General features: G+C 41.1%; 1 protein-coding gene across 1 annotated transcript; it reads right to left on the reverse strand.

Moving 5' to 3' along the window:
* Positions 1-20,430: 20,430 nt before the first annotated feature.
* DRD1 (dopamine receptor D1) lies at positions 20,431-21,786 on the reverse strand. Its single transcript, XM_054978277.1, has one exon. It carries the CDS (start codon positions 21,784-21,786, stop codon positions 20,431-20,433), a length of 1,356 nt encoding a protein of 451 aa, XP_054834252.1.
* Positions 21,787-23,255: the final 1,469 nt, after the last annotated feature.

A 23,255-nucleotide genomic window follows, 5' to 3' on the forward strand; every position in this document is an offset into this window, starting at 1 on the left:
ATGCACAAAGTTTATGAACAATTTCTTGGGAAAAAATTGAACAAAGTAATAACATAAATAATATGTTTTTGAAAATACTTTCTGTTGTAGCACCTGCATAATAAGAAATTCATCTCCGCAGAATTCCTATGCAAACAGTTTTGGCAATAAATAAATGTTACCAACACCCCAAGACAAGGCTACACATTAAAGGAAAGGAAAACAATCTCAGATGAGGATGGCCGCTCCACCAGAGCCCATTCCTGTGTTCGATGTTCATGGAGAATCAAGTATCCCAGGAGAGTGAGCTGAGTGAAGGAAATTGCCTCATCCACCCAGGTCTCAGTTAGGCACACCAAGTCAAAGCATCCCCCTCATGATAATCTCCTAAAAGTTATGGTCTTATTTCTTACTGACCTGGCATGACAAAGCATCACATTAAAAAGGAAGAAAATTAACTGGGACTGCACACCACCATTTTTTCAGGATGGGATGGAGATTAGAATGGGTCCAAGCATTAATGTATCTCATCATTCTTCATAGAACATAACTCCTTCCACCACTGTACCTCGCCTCCTTCTTAAAGGAATAGAATTGCCTCCAAGACACATCACAAATGCCAAGAAGGCACTCCCACACACAGTCCTGGCAGTAATTGTCTCAGCACCAAGTGAGAGGCTAGGAACAGTAGAGAGACGAGGCTGAGGAGTTTGCTATGGATGCAAAGAGTGTTGGTCCACACAGCCCAAGGAGGGAAGGTACTGTTGTGGTGGAAGATGCCATCGAGTTTGCAGCTGTACCTCCAAATTTGGCTCCAAATGATAAAGTGGAACCCCGGCTTAGTGTTCCTGTGGAGGCGGAGGTGGCTGCTAATGCTGCACCAGGAAGTACTGTAAAACCTGAACCTGCAGATTGTGTTCCATGGCTAAAAGCTGTAGCAAGTTATGATGCAGCTGTTGTGATCGTAGCATTGCTGACAGTGGCTGGGGAGCTCCAAAGTTCAACCCTGTGGATGCTGCTGGCTGCACTGTGTTCTCAACTGAGCCAAAGTTGAAGTTGGGGGTCACTCACTACTAACTTGGCTGTTCCTTTACTGCCAAAGCTGAAACCTCCAGTTGTACCAGCCTGTGCATGACTCAACAGTCAGCACTCTTCACTGGTGAGCACGCAAGAGCAGGAAAATTTCCTGAAGGCAGCTAGCTACTGATACAAAATCTCACTCTGGCATAGCTAGATATACTGGGGACTGAAATCCCTCTAGTCTACATTGAACATTTAATTCCACACCTAAGGAGAATTGAAACAAAAGTTGAAGAGGGTCAGATAGACCAAGCAACTCTGGTCCCACCAGAGGTAGTAGTTTTTCTTTTCTCCTACTCTCCCCCTTTCAGCTTCCATGAGCTCTAATATTTCCAGGAGAGCAGAAACAGGAACAAAAATGGCAGAGAAAATGGGGGAGGGGATTCCTCCAGCAGCACCCAAGACATAAATAATAGCTGGCAGTTCCCTCAATGAGCTCAAGATCTGGAATAAAAGTCTTTAGGAAGCTATCGATCGGATTGCACCCGACACCCTGTGTCTCTGTGGATCCTGTGTATAATGAGAGTTTAAGAGACATTGTGAGTTGCTCAGATGGTTAGTGCAAACTTGGCGACAAAGTAGTGAGAACACGTTATAGAGCCCAGTTGAAGGCCTATGAGGTGGCAGTGAAAAGTGGCAAGCGGATTTTTTTGTTGCCTCTATTGCATCCACTAGATCACAACTAGCTCAATTATTTTTAGATTGGTTTGACAGTTGATCACCCCTTTGGTGAGTCCTAAATTTGATACTGATTTAGCTTTCAGCTGTGATTCATTTGCCACCTTTTTTGTGGATAAAGTCTCTAAGCTTCACCTAGAGTTGGCTGTTAAACTTGATGACAGTACCATTTGTACCATCTGGTTATTTTTTTTTATTCCTTTGTCTTGCTCACTCGCAGATGTTGACAGATGTTGACTACCTGCTCCTTGGATCCCTGCCTTTCATGGCTGGTAAAATCATGCCAAAAAGTGGTAAAAGGCCCTCTCCAACAGATTATTAATATGTCTCTCCCAAAGGACTGTTTCCCTAGCTCCCCTTAAGGAGCCTAGTGCTAGACTTTTGTTGAAGAAACTCTCCTTTATAAAAAGGAACTGATCCAGCATCTAATCTTCCTTTTCTGGGGAAGGTAACTGAAGGAACAGTGGCTGAACAGCTCCAGATTTTTCTGGATGAGACATCTGTCCTCACCCTTTTCAACTGAGCTTCCCTTGGTTTGGGAGCCAAGACAGCTCTGTTCATCTTGGTTGATGATCTTTGTTTACATCTGGACAAAGGCCTGTTGATTCTCTTGGGTATATCAGAGGCTTTCAATACAGTTGCCCATTCAGTCCTGATAGACCACTTTGCCTCCCTGCCATACTGATCCATGCAACAGTTTCCTCCAGATTAGATTATTGTAATTTGATTTAGGAGTCCCCTAAAGCTCTTTGTAAAACCATAGAGTTTCAAGGGGATCCTAAAGCATCATGCCACCACAATGACATCACTTCTGAGTTCTAGCCAGAAGAGGCATCATGACATCATTGTGATAGCTATTTTTCCCCTGTTACTCCACCAAGTGCATTATATATCAAGCATTATACATTCTGCTTCCTATTTTCTTTGGATGCCAAATGCAAACTCTACCATGCTATCTGGTTTCTTCTTTTGCGTACAAAATACCTTTCTCTGCTTGCTTTCTCCTATCTTCCCTACAGTCCCTGAGAATTTCAGTCCAACTGGGTGAGGAAAGGACGTATGTCAAGAATTCATTTCTGAGAAAAACAAAAGTACAAACAGAATAACTAAAATATAGTTTAGTAACAAATGTAACAAAAGCAAATTAAGGTCCATAAAAAGAAAAGGAACTGCATTTGGAAAGAAAAGGGACACACATGCACACATCAAAAATCTCTTTAAAACACAATGTATGCCACTTTATTAGAATATAGAGCTGAAAGGCTGTGGAGCTTTTGAATCTTCAACTTCAGGATCTCATCAACCAATATGATTACTGTGGCTTGCTCACCCCCATCCTGCAGCTCCAACGTAGCATTATTTGAATTGAGAAGACTGTGATACAGAACAATCTGGCACTGAAGCCACTACATCTGAAAACAGTGACTGATGTATCACACACCATGTGGATCCTTCTTGAATCATGATATGCTGCCGCTCAGTGGGTCAAAAGTCTTCTTTCAAATCAGCTCAAAGCTAACGGGCAGTGGAACCAGTGCTTGAGCAAGTGTTAATATTCATCAGATGTTAAACTGACCTGTGGACTAGTGCAGAGGGCACCCTCAGGAATCAGATGTTCAGACAGTGTTGACTGGCACTGTTTTAGTAACATCAGCATAAGGTCTGGCTCTAAGTTGTTCCCCTGGAGGCTGGTGATGAAAATGAAACGTTATGCACCATTGACTCGGTTCCTTTAGCAATTTTTCATGAAGATTCTTCATCATCTCTTTCATTGCTTGAGTCTGTGATACTAAGGTCAGCCCATTTCTTCTCATTAAAGGAGCGATATATCTGACAAAGGTAAGAAGCATAGCAGCTCCACTATTATTATAAACGAGAAAGGCTAAGGTTAACTAACAGTAGGAGATTATTAGATCCTGCTTTGTAACCCAAGCCAAGATATATATAGCAATCAAGTACATGGAATTGCCTTCTCATTAAGTGGCAAATACTCAAATCAAGAACAATGCCTCTGCTAATCTCTAGTGCCATAGTGGTAATGGAAATATTACTTTCTAAATCATCCAGGAGGTTGTTATTATTTTATTATCATTTTATGAGCTATCATTCTAACCATCTGGAGCCTTTCTGTTCTTCCACTTATTATATCAAGTGTATCAACATCTCAAAAGCAACATTATATTAAAAGCAATACTTTTGACACACAGACAAGCAGTATTGCACAAATTGAGAATTATAACCCCTTCCTATGTTATAGATGATGCTGGGATAAAAGATACCAATCATGTGCATTTGCCTATAATTTTAAAAGTGCACCACGTTATCCTCTATGACATTGAATGGCTCCATGGGATGCATTGCTTGAGTTGAACACTGTTTCATTGGCTTCCTTGAAAATATTGATGCTTCGTGGAATTGCTTGTGAAGTCCAATCAGGCTTTCTCAAAAGTATTATCATGTATGCCTGCCTGCAGTACATGCCATGAGTATGTTATATGCAACCTATTGGTCCTCTGACACTATGCAGAGTTCTGAGTACCATTCAATGCCTGTTATTTGGAAGTTCAGTGTGTTGTCTCTGCTTTGAAGTTAAACACTTTCATTTCTGCAGCTTACGGCCTTGAGACCAGATGCAGCCAGTCTGAAATGTATCTTCCCTGAGAACAATGATGATTTCATTCCCAATCTCCTATTGCTGCTTATCATAGTCTAAACTAGACATAGGCACAAACAGAAAAAAAACCAAACATGGTGTTCGTTGTTCATTGTCATCCATGAACAATGAACAACAAACATTGATGAACATGATCCTGTTCACGAACATGTTCGTTATTCGTTGTTCATGGGGGCCAGCAGGCTCCCCTCCAGCCATCAAGATCCCTACCACACCACTCCCAGAAACCCTACCTGAGCAGGCAGCAGGAAATGTACCAATAATAAATAATAGCTTGGCCCCAGAGCCTGGCAGCAGCCCTGGAACCTGAAGGGGTACATCCCTACCACACCACTCCCAGAAACCTTACCTGAGCAGGCAGCAGGAAAGGTACCAGTAATAAATAATAGCTTGGCCCAGAGACTGGCAGCAGCCCTAGAACTTGAAGAGGTAGATCCCTATCCCACCACACACAAAGAAAATTCAAGCTCCAATGCATTCTCCCTGTCTCTCTCTCAAAATGCCAATAGCAACTGTCTCTCCCTCACTGTCTGCAAAACCAGAGCTGGGAGCCCCCCTCCCCCCTGCTCTTTGCTTTCTTGTAACAAATTTGGAATTCCACACTTGAAAGGAAGACCTGCCTATCAAGCTAAATTGGGCTTAGATTGGGGTTCCCAGGGCAACAGCAGGAGTTCAGGCAGAGTTCAGGCAGTCCCTGCTTCCGGTTGCCAAGAGAATTGATTGCAGGTGCCAGATTGTCTGGCTTGACGAATAGCAATGGAAAGCAACGAACGAGGCTTGCAATGACCTCCTTTTCGTTTAGAATGGGGCCTCACAAACAGCTTGTTCTCAAACAGCTGATTGGGCTGTTCGTGGTTTTTTTTTAGTTTGTATTGCTGTTTGTGCCCATCTCTAGTCTAAACTCTGATACTTTTTGTCTCTGGTGTTTGCGCCAGAATTCTAATGGGCTACTAACCTGAGGGTGGGACCTTAACCTATAACTAACCATGCTTTCCCTCAATACATCACTTCTGCCAATTCCACTGTCTGAGCACCTTGAACCTGATACATCTCTAATAAAAGTTACTTCAACCAATTCACCTGTGTGATTGCTGTGGAGAACTGGGGGATTTACTTGCCAAGGACTGACAACTATAAATAAAATGTTAATATCTGTGATCAGGGCCCTCCCTGGGGTCAGGCCCAATCCTAGACTTACCTTGTCACTTCCCAGCACAGGAGAGGGGCACACCTACCCAATGAACATGCTGAGGTTTGAGTCCTGTAAGACCCAACTGTTGCCACTGCCAAGAACAGCTGCTGCTAGTCCAAGGTTGGGGCAGAGGGACTCAGATCCTTGAATAAGTTCCCCATTGCAAATAATTGTCCTGAAAATCCAGAACCTGAAAAACCCACTGATTTCAAACCCAAACTGGGAATGTCCTACGTGAAAACCAGCAATCACAGTGAAGGCCTCCCCTTTGAATCCTATATTAATCTTGCCCTTCCTGGCTAATTAAATCTGCTGAGGGGGTGGCTAATTGGGTTTGAGAGAGGGATGGTTGCCCCAGCCTTGAAACAGACTGTGTGGTGTCTGCTTCTAAAGAAGTCTTCCCTGTACCCAGGAGATTTCAATAACTACTGATCAATCTCAAAAGTTCCATTCTTGAACAAGGGGATTGAATGGGTGGTGGTTGTACAACTCCAAGTTTTCCTGGATAAATCAAATTGTCTAGATCCTTTGCAATCTGATTTTAGGCCTGAAACAGCCTTGATTGTGACTTGCACTGGGAGATACATAGAGGAAGTACAACTCTGTTGATTCTTCTAGACCTCTCAATCGTGATATCCTTCTGGACAGTCTATCCAGGGATTGGGAGGCACCATTTTGCAATAGTTCTGGTCTTGTCCAAAGGGTAGGTTTCAAAAGGTGCTGCTGGGGGAATGTTGCTCAGCCCCTTGGCCTTTGGCCTGTGGGGTCCTACAAAGTTCCATCTTGTCTCTTATGCTCTTTAACATCTACATGAAACTGCTGGGTGAGGTCATCCAGAGATTTGGGCTGAGTTTTCACCAATATGGGGATGACACTCAGCTCTGTCTTGTGTTTCTGGCTGATTCCAGGGAGGCTATACAAACCCTGAATTGGTGCCTGGAGGCAGTTTCAGAGTGGATGCAGGCTAATAAACTGAAGCTAAATCCTGACATGATGGAAATGATACTTGGTGATTGGAAGTTTGACCCAGGACTTAAGGTGTCACCCATTCTGGATGGGGTTGAACTTCCCTTGAAGGAACAGGTCCGTAGTCTAGAGGTACCCTTGGACCCAGGTCCACTGCTGGATAAGCAGGTGGCAGCTGTGGCCAGGAGTGTTTTTTACCAGCTTTGACTGGTTAGCCAGAAAAGATCTGGCCACTGTGGTGTATGCCTTGGTTACATCTGGATACTGCAATGCACTGTATGTGGGGCTGCCCTTGAGAAGTGTTTGGAAACTTCAGTTGTTGCAGAAGACTGAAGCTAGGATGTTGACTGGAGTGGGTTGTGGGGATCACATCACTTCAGTCTTGGCCCATCTACACTGGTTCCCAATATGTTTCAGAGCACAATTCAAGGTGATGGTGCTGACCGGCCATTTTGAGATTAGTCAGTTGACAACCCAGTTGCCAATAGGGTTGCCAACAGTTTCTGTAGCAAACTGTGAAGCACATGGAGAATTAAGGGGTTGGAACCAATGCCAGCAAATTTCTGAACACCCAGTTTTATTTGCGGAATCCTGGGGATAGGTAGAATACTTGCTATGTAGCAACAAACTGAATGTGAATTTTGTATCTGTGTTTGCTATGTGTTTACTTTGCATTAACATGACAAAATGAGGTGGGACTTTACATTTTGTTCTGTGATTCTTTATAAGGACAGCTTTGCTTCTCCCAAATTCAGAGTCTGAGGCTACAATGTGGAGGGCAAAAGAAAACATAGGCATTTTAATTCCCCCCACCCAGGAGGTTGCCAGGTATTTCTGGCAACTGATGGGAAGGGAGCAGTACCCACCCAGACTTCCCTTGCCCACATTGCATTGCTCACAGCAACTGTTGCTCATGGACCCTTCCCACTAGCTAGTATATATGTCTATCTACAGCTTACTCAAACCATGCGTGTTGCTGTCCAGCACTGACAAACAATGTGCCTGAAGAAATGCTAGAGACACTTTTTATTCTCAGTCTTTAGGAAGATGTGTAAGGCAGTACTTAATTGCAGACTTGGCTGCAGGGGTTAGTTTGTTTAGTTTTTGACCTAATTGCGGTGGCTAGGGGTGTTTTTATTCTTTGCTGTGCTAACGTTCTTAATAACTGAGTTGATGGCATACTGTGATCATTTGTTTGTAATGAACCTGTTTTACAATTGTCTTCATAGCCACCTTGAACTCTCTGGAAGGGTGGGTTATATATATTTTGAATAAAAGGAAAAGTACTCAGAAATTTTCATTGACTTTTTTACCTGACGGATCACTGCTGGGGGTATCCTGTTTGTGAAGCAATCTGAAATCTGGGGTGCAGCAGACCCAGAAGTTCAACTCTGAGCTAGTAACAGACAGTCAAAGACGTTTCTTCTTCGGTTAAGAGAAGTGGAAGCCACATGAGACAAGAGCCTTTTTAAAGCAATTGTGTCAAAACAAGTTGTAAGTGCTTAAAAGGCTTCTTCATCGTAAGTGCATCTTGTTGCCTCTTCTGTTCGCTGTATAACACAATATTCCTTCTCATGAGGACTGTTTAGGAGGGAGCTCTGGAATTGCTTCACAAGTGTGCATTTATATATTTGTTCTGGGATGGCACTGCTAGTGGCAGCTAAAACTTCCCAAACATATAATCCAAAGAGATCTTCCATTAGCACTGATCTTTGGGAGAAAGAAAAGTGTGACTTCTGTTTTGCTTTCCAGGTTAGTATATAGAAAAACAGTAGGGAAGCAGCCATACAGTAAAATGCATTTAATGACAGCAAAGGTTCCCTAGATGGTGCCTTCAACCAGAGGCCAGGATGAGAAAGCAGCAGATAGATAGGGCAAAAGGTCAGTTTATCCCCATTTCAATTAACATGCAGCAAGACAAATACCAAACTTCATAAGTTAGCTGAGATTTAAAACTGGCTGCACAGTTGTAAGTCCAAAGTTTGTAGAAAGGTGTAACTTTATTTAGGATTGCACAGTCCTCCCATATAAGAATCCAACACTAGAGCCATTGCTATGGTAGCATCTAGGTAGAATCTAGTCAATCTGGCACTACAGTTTCGCCAGTGCAAAATTCTGGACACACTTTGAACTGGGCATAGGCTCTTGCACATTTGGGTTTCTGTCATCTTTTCTGCCTGTACATAAATTAATTTATGTTGAACTGGCACTAACCAGGACATGGTATCTACATTTTTCAGATCTCTTGAGAAAGCTCTAGGTAAGATAACAAATGTGGTGGGAAATGAATGCAATCTTGGCAATAATTGTAATAAGAGTACCCTTGGATTTAGTGATGTAGACAAATATTGGACAGAAATGAAAATGGCTGACCCAAACTATACACTGTGATCCCCAGGATACAAAAATGAGCAGGTGCATTGAAAACTAGCACATCAGATTTGTAGCTGTTGAACAGAATAAACATTCATTATGAATTCTATAAATGTAGATCAGAGGACTTCATGGATAAGGGGAGATGTCCACCACTAGCTTGGAAGCCACGCTTATAGATCACTGGTAGAAGGGTAGGAAGAGTTTTGTTTCTGAGCTTCCTCCCATCTCTGTAGCTATTAGCTTATGGCATTATCTCTCTGACCCTTAATACAGAATTCCAACACCTAGATATCATTCAATCTGCCCAGCGAAGACTGTGTCCAGCAGCTCTCTAATGTCTTCCTGTGCCCTTGCAGAGTTCTTATTTATTTATTTAGTACATTTATCCTGGCCTTCCAAGGACCTCAGAGTATCATGCAGCATTTTAACTTCTCTTCTGTTTTGTCCTCACAACAACTAGGTTGAGGTCAGTTAGGTGAAACAGAGTGGCTGAAAGTCAAAGCTTCATGGTGGAGTGCAGATGACCCTCTAAACCACACCGGCTCTGTTCTTCAAGGGACAGAACTATGGATTGTTAGCAAGAGCTTGTGGTTCCCAATAATGAAATGATTTCTAGGAATCCTTGACACTCTTATGCTATGGTCCCGAGTGCCTTCAGTCACCTTAAGCAACCACATCCATCCTTTGGGGAGGCAATGGCTCTGTCATTTCCAGATATTGCTTACTGGTAGTTTTTTATAATCTGCTGCATCTTATCTTCCTGCTCCCTTTCTCTTCTGTCCTGCAGAAAAGCAGTAGTTGCTTTTCAGGTTTCTTTATTATTGTAGAGACAAGTTTTATCTCAGTTCCTATTTTTCTGTACGAGACCCTCATTTATGAATGGAACCAAATTTAAACAGCTACAGTTAAGTGTTTCAAGGTCAAATAATATAGGATACTGGGTAGTATATCATTTTCCACCTTCCCTCTACAAATGTAGCAGTTGCAATTTGCAACAAAATACATGTGCAGGGGAAGAGGCTTCTTAACATTTTCTTCTTTCACGTAAACACCCACACCCGCGCGCACACACGCACACACACAAAGCATCTCTCTTCCCTCCCCTTTTGAGGCAAGACTCTGCACTATTTTAAGAACTTATCTTTTGAGCTCCAATTTTCCTTTTGGAGAACAGGGGATTACAGTATTAATGTGACATCATGCTCACCATGTTATCCCGGATTCTATGATCACACAGTGAAAACTTGTCAGAATTTTGGGTAAATGTATGCCTTTCTTTGGAGGGGGTGGGGGGAGACAGAGGCAAAAAAGGACCTGATCACAGTTTATAATAATTATGCTATATTTCCATTCAACCACAAAACCATCATAAGGCTGAATAAGCCTGACCCCTTAGAAGAAACCTTGGAAGCAGAGAGCAATGCCTGGCTCCTATGCACTGCTCTGTTTTCTTCTTAATGGTGACTTGTGGTTTGTTTTTCCTGCTCATCGTGAATCAAAGTGCAAGTGAACTGTGATTAGAATTACATATCACATGAGGAGTCCATTGGCAGAGAAGAGCATTCATTTCATTAAAAATGCATTTTCCCTATCTTTAAACCAGAGAACAGTACACAGTTTGGTAATACTAATGGCCTGCATAGCTTCCTAAGTACAGAAAAGCCATATACAGAAAAGCCCATGCTGTGCTATTGCAGCACCACAGAAGAGATGTTGAGTGAACATGGTATACTCCTCTGAAATAGTATGATCTGGCCATTTAAACAGAAGTTTTGCCATCATGTTTAATTTACACATGCACACATGAGGAGAACATCCCTTCCCATATCAGTACTGAATGAGTTTCTGGAACGGTAACACTAGTATAGGGTGGAGCCATCATACAGGACTCCTTTATGTGGCCAGGAACTTTTCTGTCTTCCACAGCTTAGAAATAGGCAGTGCTGCAATGGCTAGGGTTGCCATTTCACTGGTGGGGCTGGGAGATCCCCTGCTTCTACCTTCTATCCCCTGCCACCACTCACCTGGTAGGTGAGGGGGAAAGGTGGGGGAACAGGCCTCCAGGGCATGCTCCTGGGGTGGTGGGACAACATTACTACTGGGAGTGACATCATTGTGCTGCACTGGGAGCACTCCTCCGCTTCGCACGGAGCCCGTTTGGGACCCAAACAGGATCCAAATCGGCCCAGTATGAAGTGCATGTGCACTCCTGAGCCTGCGCAATGGCATCACTACCCAGAAGTGACATCATCACGCTGGCCTGGGAGCACGTGCATACAAAATGCATACACAAAGTGGAAAATGGTTAGGGTTGCGCGCACCCCCTCCCTTCCTGCTGGGAGGGTAAGAGGACCATGGTCACCCTAACAGAGGCTCCAACACTGCAAAGAGTAAAGTGATAAGGAGCTCCTAGTGGCTTTAACAAAGGTCTGCAAAAAATACATGGGTGAGTAGGAATTCCAATCATGACATCCTGGGGCCAATTCTCTATCTACAAGTTCTTCCAGTCTCTTTCCTTTTCTTGCCACATAGCCTCAGATGAAATATTTAGGGTAAGAAGGTCAAAGGATTAAAAACAAATTGGTGTTTGGTGATAGAAACACCAAGATCTTTCCACTCTTAATGTTTCCCTTTTAAGACAAGAGTAAGTACTGTAAAATGATTAACCTTTTTAGAATTCATTTATTTCTTGCAGTGGTGCTAATACAGTCATCTTCCATTCAGTTCCCTTATTAGGTACTTCTGTGAGGCTTTTTATAGTCCTTAAAAGCACAGGAGAACTTATCACACACACAAAAATGCTGCCCAACCTGCTATCTAGAGTCAAGGGATAAGTAAAACTCATTCTGACCGTATAAAAATGACTGTGAAAATTCATTAGGCTGAGCTTCATTGCCCTGCATTTTAGCATACTATTAATATCTTCTAGTATAGCTGCTTGTATCTTCTCTGGTTATTATGATACCATAGATCCTTTTTCATCTTGAAAGATATTTCAAAACTGCATTGTATATTTTAACCTTGTTTAATGTATGTACCATGCTATAATCTGCAAGCCACGACTCGTTTTTCTGTCCTGGCTTAAATGATGACATGAAGAGCCAAATGATATGCTAGAATAAACTGTCATTTTATTTTTCTTAAGAAATAGAGGGAGTGTTTAATGGAATAACTCAGTATAAATATGTTACAGACCTCTCTAATCTGTGTCTAGCTGAGTAATAGATGAAGTGATAAATCTATTTTATGGCATCGCACTGGGCAGTATTAAAGCAAGGGGCTTGGTGATAAAATACCTTCTATTGAGTGATACTTTAAATGGAAAATTAAAAGGGGAACAGCAAGATATACATTACAGCCAGATTGGTAGGCACTTGAGCAAAGTGAGTTTCCTTATATGTTTGCTCCAAAGACTTCCCAGACCTACTCAAACAAACTTGTTTATGTTAGCTTGTCTGCATGCAACTCTACTATCTCCTCAAGGCAGCCGCAAGCCTTAGAGAGGTCAGAGATGATTTCAAATTGTTTTTCAGCAGGTCTCAACCTAGCTGGTATCTCAGATGGGACACCACTAGAGGCGAGCACGAACTGAAATACAAACCAAAGTTCATCACAAACCAGGCCAGTTCATGGTTTGCAAATTGGCAGTTTGTGGGAGCTCATTTCTCACAAACCGTGATGAATTTTAGCCTGGTTCATATGTTGGTTTGTCACTACAGACAGCCTGGTGCCAATCAATCAGTTTCATAGGCAACAGGGGGCGTGGGCTCACTGCAGACCTGCTGACCCAGAAGTGATGTTTTCACGAACCAAACAAATAAGTTTGTGAAATGGGGCAAGTTCGTGAAATTTCATGGTTCATGAAATGCAATGAACCATGAACTGCACAGTTCGGAATTTTCCCAGTTCGTGTCCATCTCTAGACACCACCAAGGAAGACAAGGGATGCTCTGCAGAGGAAGGCAATGGCAAACCACCTCTGCTCATCTCTTGCTTTTGAAAACCCTGATGAAGTGAAACTTCACAGGGTTGACATGAGTTGCTTGTGACTTTACAGCACACTTCACTTTATCATTAAAAGATGATGATAGTTTAAAATGGTCCTAGACTATACCACTTCAAATAGCTGGCCATGAAACTCAGTACTTCCCCAGATATAAAATACAGTCATTTGAGAGGCCTCACTCACTCCAGGCATCTTGAAAAATGGACTTAAGGTTAAAATCTGTGTTGGGACACGAAAGGCAAAATGGTGTCCCGAACACACACATCAACTTTCAGTCCTCAAGGCAAAGATCCCATTCTATTGTGCCATATTTGTTTCTGTTCTTGAAAACAGGTGAGCTGAGCTTTGTATCTGAACTGCAAAATGTTGTCTTGGCCATGTAAGCCAATTTTCATTCCAGTGTCTCTGTATTTAAGGGAAACAACACATTAGCACTGTTTTATACTTTCAGTTCTCTCATTGGAAACTGGACTGGTGGCTCAGCTGAAATTCACACTTTAAAATCCAAAATGTTGCCTTGAATATACTTATCAGCTTCTGATATCACACTCTTCAGGAGGGTTGGGGAACATACACTTTGCATTTCTTTCTTCAAGTGATGCAGGCTGCAGGAATTGAGCTACTATTTGTACTTGAAATATAGACTTGTGACTTGAATATGTGATACATTTCATTGTTGTATCTTAATGTTCAACAGGCTGTTGAATTACAGAAACACTGGCAAACTCGAATGTTTAACAGGCTCATAGATCTATCCAAAGATTCCCTTCAAGCAGCCAATAACTCCCTAAACATAGAAAAATAGATGGCAGGGTGAAGGGATCTAAGTTAATCTTCCCTCTAATGTGCTACTTTTCTATGTAAAAGGACTGTTTTCATGGGGAGGTCATTTAAACCTGTGGTTGGTTCCCTCATAAGCAGACTGAAGTAATACTCCAGAAGGAGCAATCTAATTTTTATAGCATCAGGGTTTCAGAGCGGCTTTGGAAGTTATCAAATGCAGAGGGACACAAAGTTCCCACTGTTTGAACATCCTATTCTCTGGTTTCTTTGTACTGTGAAAACAACATAACAAAAAAAGACATGTGCTTAGCTAGGAAATATTTATTTATAGAACTGTTTTAGGTTTGCCAGCCTCCAGGTGGTAGGTGGACATCTCCCAGAATTGCAACTGACCTCCAGGCCATAGAGATCAGTTCCCCTGGAGAAAACGGTAGCTTTGAATGGTGGACTCTATGGCATTATATCCTGCTGAGGTCCCCCCCTCCCCAAACCCCACCCTCTCTGGGCTTCATCCATATAATCTCCAGGAATTTCCCAACCTGGAGCTAGCTACCCTAGCTAGGGAAGTTTCATGGAAGTAGCCATGCTGGTCTGCAGTAGAAGAGCAAGGTCTTGGTCCCATAGCACCTTAAAGGCTAACAAGATTTTCCAGCATATAAGCTTTTGAAAGTCAAGCTCCCTTCATCAGGAAATAGCTAGAGGGGAACTATGCAAAAAATAAATTAAAACACACATAGCCAGCTTGTAGCCTTTCCTGGCTACAAAAATAGTAAAGCTGACCACAACTAAAAATAGTCTGTTACTTTTTGACACGCAGTGTCACAAAACTTCTGTAAAGTTACTGTAAAGCATAGTGCTGTAAAACGAAGCAAGACAAAATTGTAAGATCCAGTGGTAGTTGTGTGTGAATTTTGCCAAGCAGTAAGAAATCTCTTTTGTTAGAGTCTGTGTAGCTCTCCACAGAGGGAGTTTGACAAATCTCACCTCAGGCAATACAAAGAAGTACAAAGAACATATTTGGTACCATCATTCCATGCTGATTTTAAAGTCTATCACTCTGATATACAACCAGTACAATATTTGCCTAAATAGAAAAGGACCCTGACCTCCAAAGGACCTCCCTCCAAAAAATCCCCCCTTTTTAAAAATTACTGTGTATACTTGTAACTTGTGGGAGATAATCCATGGGGAGAACAGTTAAATAAATAAATAATTTTTCTTAACTGCACACTTGGGGAAAAACCCTCATCTTCCCTTTGAGTAAATGAAGAATTTGTTTCCATTCTGTAGGTATGATCAAACATAGGCCCATTATAGTGTCATCCTAAAAGAGTTGCATCCTTCTAAGCCCACTGCCACCCCCTAAGCTCGTTGGAATTCATACTAAAATTCCAGCTTGGCACTGACTTTTAGAGCCCATCCCCTCTACAGCGAGGGAAGTGTACGCCTTTCCTTTTGCCCCTTGCTCGGACTACATTGCAAATAATGAAGAAAACCTGCATTGCTGTTTCTTTCTCAGAGCACAGCTGTTATATATAACTGAGTTTATTGACCTTGCATGTTATCTTTCCAGTACAGTGGCTACCCCTGCCTCTCAAAAGGAATGGAACAAACACTGTGCACTTGACTTCAATCATATATCTGTACATGAAGGCTGAAGCCAAGGTTTGTTGTCACTCTTCCACTTTCATTTGTAACATCATAAGCTTAACACGGTCAGCATCATCTGTCACACTAATGACATAAATGGTGGTGGTTATCCACAAGCTGCTTTGCAGAATACAGCTGTATTTTAGATTGCAAAAACAGCAGTTTGACTGTGGACCGTAAAGCCAGCATGTTGTAACCAAGAAGCATTTGTTCTGCCTTTTTGGTTCATTATTACCACTCATAAAATAAAACAGCATACTCTTGTTATTTTCATAACTACAGCCCATGTGTTTATGAAACAAAATCATACATTTAATTTTTTAAAATCATATAGCCTAAAATTAGTATATGCAGAAGCTCTGGCAAAGCATTGTTATTAAAGATAAATATTCTGATAACAATAATTTAATATGAAGCTATTTTTCAGCTCAAAAATGGAATATATACATGCAAGGCTTTTCTAAACCTGCTAACCCGTAAACAGGAAGGAATTGAAATGGTGATTATTTCAAACAGTATTTCCCTGCTTTAAATAATTTCTTCATTCCACATTAAGGGAGCTCTCTTACAAAAGGTTTATATGTACACAAGTAAATATCACGTGATCCTCTTTTTTTTCAGAAGTTGAATGCGAACTCAAGAGTTTTCATTTTCTGCTTCTGTAACTATAATAATAACTCGAAGTCTGTGCAATTTTCTTTCACCTACATTTTATATTCCTGTTATTGCACCAAACATGGAAAGGCAGTGAAAGGCAATGTAGCTTGTTTTGCTTTTGACTTGGGATGCCAACCTCCACCTGTGGCCTGGAGATTTCCTAGTATTACTGATCTCCAGACAAGAGAGATCAGTTCCCCTGGAGCAAACGGCTGCTTTGGAGGGTGGATTCTATGGCATTATGCCCCTCTAAGGTCCCTCTCCTTCCCAAACCCTGTCACTCCTGGCTTCACCTCCCCAGATCTCCAGGAATTTCCAAACTGAAGATGGCAACCCTCATCATGGCAGCATTAGTCTGAGAGCCCATTCAAATGACCAAAGGATGTGTAAGTTTCTCTTAGTGGGAATGGGATTTTTTGAAAGTTGGAATACAGCTCCCTATTTTAATATACCTGCCAAAATACATAAAGGAAATTTTGCACATATCCTGATAGATATTTATTCAGTATGTGGGGATGTCCACGGTGCCAAGGATGAGGAAAAAATGCTATCCTCACTGCCAGACAACAGGGACTAGTTTTCTAAAGTCACAGCAGACAGAAGTCAGAAACATGTTGGTGAGAAAACAGAAAGTAGGCATCAGCTGGGAAGCAAACAGGAAGTAGGGGTTGGGGTAGCCTGGCCAGCTGGGCTGGATGCTTAAAAGCAGATCCAGGAAGAAGGAAAAGCGAGTGAACTCTCTTCCCTCAAGTTGGAGTTCTGGGACCATGAACCACACTGTAATCTATTCCCCTCTCCCAACCCAGGAATTTAAGAAAGCAAGAAAAGGAAGATTATTGGTAGCATCTTCAAGATTAAAAATAAAATATTTCAAAATATTTCAAAATTAAAACTAACAAGCCTCCTAAACTATTTATCTATGGAGAAGCTGCAGCAGCAGGGCCAGGTCATGAAAACATTTGCATGCTCAGGAAGCAAGCAATGTCTTCATTATTTTTAGAAAATGGCTTCTGCGTGAATAAAATGTACCCACACTGATCACAGAAGCCAAAAGGGTCCTCACTGTGAGTGATAACTGTTTTAGTACTACTTCATTCAAATTAAGTGTCTGCCCACTTAAGGAAAAGCTGAAGAGTTTCAAGGTTCCAAAAGGGAATATAATACTAATACTTAGCAAGGAGGATTTGCCGGGGGGTGGGGGGGAGGTGCAACTGATTTGCAGACAGAATCCACTGAAAAGAAATAAAGTCTGAGGCAGGGAGATTGAAAGAATAGAAAACTTCCACACAACTCTAGGGACAAAATTTTACCCTATGATATTTGCTATTTGCTATGATATTTGAGCCTGGAACTCAGGTGGCCAGGACACAGAAGAACGCAAACTGAAAAGACATGAGGAGCACAGAATGAAAAAGTCCATACAAACTATTGATCAGTGAATTGTCAAGCCTCAGTGGCCCGTCTAAATTACTCAGTGCACTTCAGAATAATATACTCTAGATTTCTAAAAAAAGCTGCAGGCAACATATTTGCAAGGCATATTTATGTATGAAACACTTTTTCCTCTTTCCGCCCACAAATGGAAAAGGAAGGACTCTTGTAATATTAACAAACAGCATAGAAGAAAATAGATTGCTTATAATTGATTCCTTCAACACCTCTCTAATACACTCAAGCACATTTATACCATGATTATTTCACGTTTCAACCAGTAGTCTTTTAACTTTCCACACAAATCAAAACAATGTTGCATAAGTTTTCAATTAACACAAGTATAATATTTATAGTTCTGAGGAAAATATATTATCAGAAACAAAAGTTGCTTTAATCCTGATACAAGACTATGCACGGGAGGCCAGATTTGTCTCTGAGACAGTTAAACTATATCATTGATAATTTGTTCAGAATTCAGTTGTAAACTTTGGAAACACAGTACAAAAATCATCAGTTTCCTAAGGATCATCAGAGTCCATACAAACTGGGGAAAACTTTAGATCCAAAAGATAAAGCAATGTCCCTGTTCCAAAAAAGAAAAAGTGATGGCACTCAGCACAAACCTATGCCCACATCTTTACTTACCATAACGTTTCTTCCATTCTTTATCATTCTTCATACAGTTTGTCATGAAAAACCATCAGCAGTGGGACAATGAGCCAGAAACCACTCTTATGTCATTTATTTTCTCTTCTTTCTATCCAAATGTTTCAACATGGGAAGAAATGAATCAGTTTTATCTGCTCTCAGTTTTAAAGGAGAACCAGATTGACATTATAGTGGGACATGTTCTCAGCTGGTAAATGTCTAAATAAAATGTCACAACAAATGTTGCAGAAAGATGGTCCAAAGAAAAACAAAAATGAAACATGGGAAAACACTATGGGTCTTATTAAAACAACATAGAAAAGGAAAAAAACAAGATGTATTTAATAAATACAATGGCAATTGCTTTATTTGACCTTATATTCACAAAATAATTTTATTATATGTATGAAAGCAGCTTACAGGCAATAAAATTATGAAAGCATTCACAAGACTTAAATAACACAGACCTGATTTGGGATGAGTATTTTTAATAGGTTTCTAAGTTCTCTCTCTTATTTTTTCCTGACTATATGTCTTGATTAATTCTATCAGTAGTTTCTCTGAAGGTTTGGGTTTTGCCAACATTGCCCCTTCTCCCCCCCCCCCACCCAAATGATTCTCTTGGAATGTTCTTTGTATATTATATGCTGGTGAATATTGCTAAAATTAGCCATTTTATTTAATATTACCAAGGTATGTGGCAGGAATTTTGGTTTCAATTTTGGGATACTAAAAAATAAATCTTGGTCACTTTTTTGAAGCTCCGAGGATAATGTAGATGGGGTTTTACTGCTCCATTCACTGTCTGAATCCAAAGTAGGAATGAGGCACTATTTCTTCTGCAATGAATAGCAAACAAACAGAAAACTAAACTTAATGTCATTACTACAGAATCTCACAGATGTCATTCTGAATGGGAGACTGTAGCAGGCAAACAATATGATTTGAAAGAAGGAAGATAGCTTCACAAAACAGGTGGCGTAAGATTTTTTTTCAATTTTTTACTAGCATTTTCATAAGAAAAACCCTGCTGGATCAGACTCAAAATCCATCTAGTCCAGCATCTTATTTCCCACTGCAGCCACCTAGGTGCTTTTGGATGTGCAGAGATGGAGAGGATGACCCAAGCAGGATGTGAGGGCAACAACCATCCCCATAGTTTTGTCTCTGGCATCTGGCATTCTGAGGAAAATAGAAGTTGTATTTAGCTATCGCGAATGCATGTAGGATGGAGAGAGAATTCCCCATTTTTAAAAAACCAAGTTTTGAAATAAGAAAAGTCGTAGATGGGGTGATTCTATTTTACAAAATGGCAAATACTTTTTTGTTGTGAATTAAGGTGTGTATTTTTTCCTTCTTAAACCAATTCCTCTTTAAAGTTGTATTCATATAAAAGGTAAACTATATGCAGTTTCACACGCTGACAGTCAAGCAAAGTCAACATAACATGAAACTTCAAAAAAATAGCCGTAGTTAGTTTTGCTTTGATAAGGGCACAGCATTGATAAGTAGTCATTCAGTTAACTCTGAAGTGCCCAAATACACCTGTTGTTACATTGCTCTTTTGATTCACTCTCTTTTGCTGTGCCTTTGAACAACTACAAGTTTTTAGTTATCTTAGCAAAGCTGACTTTCCAAATACTCATTTTATAAAGTGCTGACTAGTAAACTGGCCAAAATGCAGTTGTTCTGAGACCCTGGAAATAGCCTACAATTCAACATATATTAAAATAAGATAAATAGATTTGTTGTCAAGTGAAAAAATAGCAATTTTAAATAATAAATAAATAAAGCCGGTATTGACACACATTTTCTTGTTATTTAAAAATATTCCACTCTTGTTATAAGGCTTGATTGATGTTTGGAAATCATTTATAAAGGCATCACCTCCTTTGCCAATTCACCAAACTCTCAACCTATAAACATTCATAAACAACTATGCAAGTCAAATGGAAAATCTCATATTTAGATTAATACATTTTATTCATATAGTAAAGTATATTTCCTTCTACCAGTTCAGTTTCAGCATATATTAATCCAGTTGAAGTTGTTTTCTTTGCAACTGTACTGTATCTACATCATAGATCCATTTCCATTTAGATGAACAACACAGAACAACTTTGGAATACAATGTTATGTAAATTGGAAATCTTTGTTTTAAATTTTATGCTTCTGTCAAACAGCAGTTAATTTGAGCTCTTGGTTTTTATGTGATGGCTTCAATTCTTACAATAACATACTTTCTTATGAAAAACACCTTGAATATCTTTCATATACTATTACAATTAGATAGACTAGCTTTACTGCTCAGGTTTTATGTTGACCATTTTGTGTGATGGGATTGATCTTTTCCAAAGAAACATCAGCCTCAAAATCCAAGATACCTGATAGGGCTGGAGACATTTTCTCCAGTGCTTTAGATAGTTCCCCCTCCTCCTTCTTCATAATGTCATCATCTTCAGGGCATATCACAGCATGAGGGATCAGATACACCAAATTACAATCTTTGGGGCTGGATCCTCTGGGCTCAAGCTGACTGGAAAAGGCTACGCCCCCATTGTTGTTGATACTAACTGTCTCTATAGCATTACTGGAAGCAGGACAGAGTCTGTAGCATCCCAAGAGAGTTGAAAATGCCTTACGGAAATCTGCATTAAAGGCATAAATGATGGGGTTCAGTGAAGAATTGGCCCATCCAAACCAAACAAAAACATCAAAAGTGGTCGAACTAATACAAAAGGGTTCTGCTCCCCTGGATGGTATACCAGGCTCGCAGAAAGGGACCATGCAGTTCAATATGAAAAATGGTAGCCAGCAGCATACAAACACCCCCATTATCACCGACAAAGTCTTTAAGACTTTAGTTTCTCTCTTGAAGGACATTTTGAAGGAACTTTCTGGCTGCTGGCTATCCATGCTGTTTCCATTGCCAGTGGTGGTTTGGCAGTTCTTAGCATGGACTGCTGCTCTTTCCAAGGCTGAAATGCGTCTTATTTGTTTTTGAGCAATCCTGTATATCCGTGTGTAGGTGACTATCATGATGGCTACTGGGATGTAAAAGCTAATGAGAGAGGAAGAGATAGCATACATCCTGTTTAAACTGGAATCACAGTTGTCCATGGCTACACCTTGGAAGCTAGCATTGAAGTCTAAAAAGCTTGTGGTCTTAGCCTTGTGCCAGTTCAGCTGCACTGGAATGAAAGAGATCAACACAGACAAGGTCCATGCCACGCTGATCATGATGAACGCTGCCTTGGGGGTCATTTTCCTCTCATACCTAAATGGACTGGAGATGGCCCAGTATCTGTCCACGCTAATGACACAGAGATTTAAGATTGAGGCTGTAGAACACATGATATCAAATGCTACCCAGATGTTACAGAATGATCCAAAAGGCCAGAATCCAGCTATCTCTGCAACAGCTTTCCAGGGCATGACCAGGACTGCTACCAAAAGGTCTGAGACTGCCAAAGAGATCACAAAGAAGTTGGTCACCTTGGACCTCAGGTGGCGAAACCTAATTACTGCTGCACAGACCAGTGTGTTCCCTAGGAGTGTGGAGAGAATGAGCAAAGAGAGAAAGCAGCCGGTGAGGATTCGGAAGCAGGGATCCCTTTTCACAAGCAACCCTTCCCCATCCATGGTGCTGTTGTTCCAAGTCATATTTTCTCCTGAGGCAATATCATATCATGGGGCCTGTGATGACATCAGCGCTTGTCCTTGCCCAGCTCACAAAACAGACATCAGGTGTCCATTAATTACTCACGACCAGGCAGACCCCTAAGGCTTATGTTACAGTATCTTCACCTTTGGGAGGGATCCCATAATCCTTAGGAATCTCATTAACACACATCAGTCGCTCTGTAGCAGGTAGCAAAAACTGACAATTGCAGTCATGTTTTCTCAGCAAGCCCTTCTGAATTTCAGCCCAAAATAGAATATTCTAACAGGAGCAGGCCAGCAGAAAAGTCCTCAGAGAATCCTGTCTGAATAAACTCAGCAGACCAGGGGCACAATCACTTTGCAGCATACATGTATTCCCACTTAACTAGGCTATTGATTCAGCTTATCCAGTGTCCACTTAACTAGCCCTTCGGATCTATCGAAGCGTAATACATTAGGTGATTTTGTTTCTAATTTAATTTTCCATCCCTCTAATTGGCAGGACATTTTATACCCTTTCAGCCTTCGTACCTTTCTGCTATGAAATTAAAACGTTGTTTCTTTTTATAGGGAGCCTCGGGAATCAACTCCTCATATTGTTCCACACTGTTTAAGATTCACAGTCCTAGAGGCAAAGAAAATAAATTTACATTTTAAGACATTACATGTATAAGAAATCACAGAGTTTTTTGGAAAAAGAGAAAGTCTGAGTCCTACCTTTTCATGGTTGATGCCGTGTTCTGGTCCAGAGAAGAACATTTTTCTTTCCACTTTATTTAGAGTTTGAATTGCATAGCACAGCATAAAGATACAGTCACAGCAGGCAGTCTGCATTGCATCAGGTATGATTTTCTGTTGCTGTGAATGGTAGAGAGGTGCATGGGCCAGCAGGTGTTAATTCAGTAAAAGCCACCGGAACTGACTTTTCAAGATTGCTTCTTCCAAGTGCAGGGGCAAGCGCCTTTAATTCCAGCCATCCCTTATGATTCATGTGCAAACTCTGTGCATCAAGTCAGTCCTGTCGGAAAGCTCATCACCCAAGTCACGCTTTGTACATCCTGTTGAAGTGGCCCATCAGGATGAAATCATCCCAAGCAAAGGCACAATATTCCCAACTCTCTGGCAAAGATCATGGAAAAGCTTTGGTTGCCTTTTCTTCTTCATTGAAGAAGGAAGTAGGGGAAAGACCTGTGTGCAGATCCCTTTGGCCCCGATGCAGTTTCGCCGCTGGTGGCTCTGTGAAATAGGAGTGCAGTGCTAAGTTAGCAGAGATCTTTTCCTGTCAGGCAACTTCTCCATGCCTTTCTGAGAAGAATCACCGTCCCAGCTATAGCTCATGGGATTAGGTCATGCTCATAATCCCACTGCCTTTACAAAAGCCCAGGTACAGCAGCCTCTTCAGGGTCTCCTGCTCTTTAGCCTAGGATTAATCTCTCTGATCCTAGGCACTCTCTCTTCACCGAGCCGAG

This window comes from Eublepharis macularius, chromosome 4 (assembly GCF_028583425.1).
Source record: "Eublepharis macularius isolate TG4126 chromosome 4, MPM_Emac_v1.0, whole genome shotgun sequence".
Lineage (NCBI taxonomy): Eukaryota > Metazoa > Chordata > Lepidosauria > Squamata > Eublepharidae > Eublepharis > Eublepharis macularius.

Bases quoted from the DNA above. Each gene is read 5' to 3' on its own strand.
- DRD1 (XM_054978277.1), bottom strand. From the start codon at position 21,786: ATGACTTGGAACAACAGCACCATGGATGGGGAAGGGTTGCTTGTGAAA.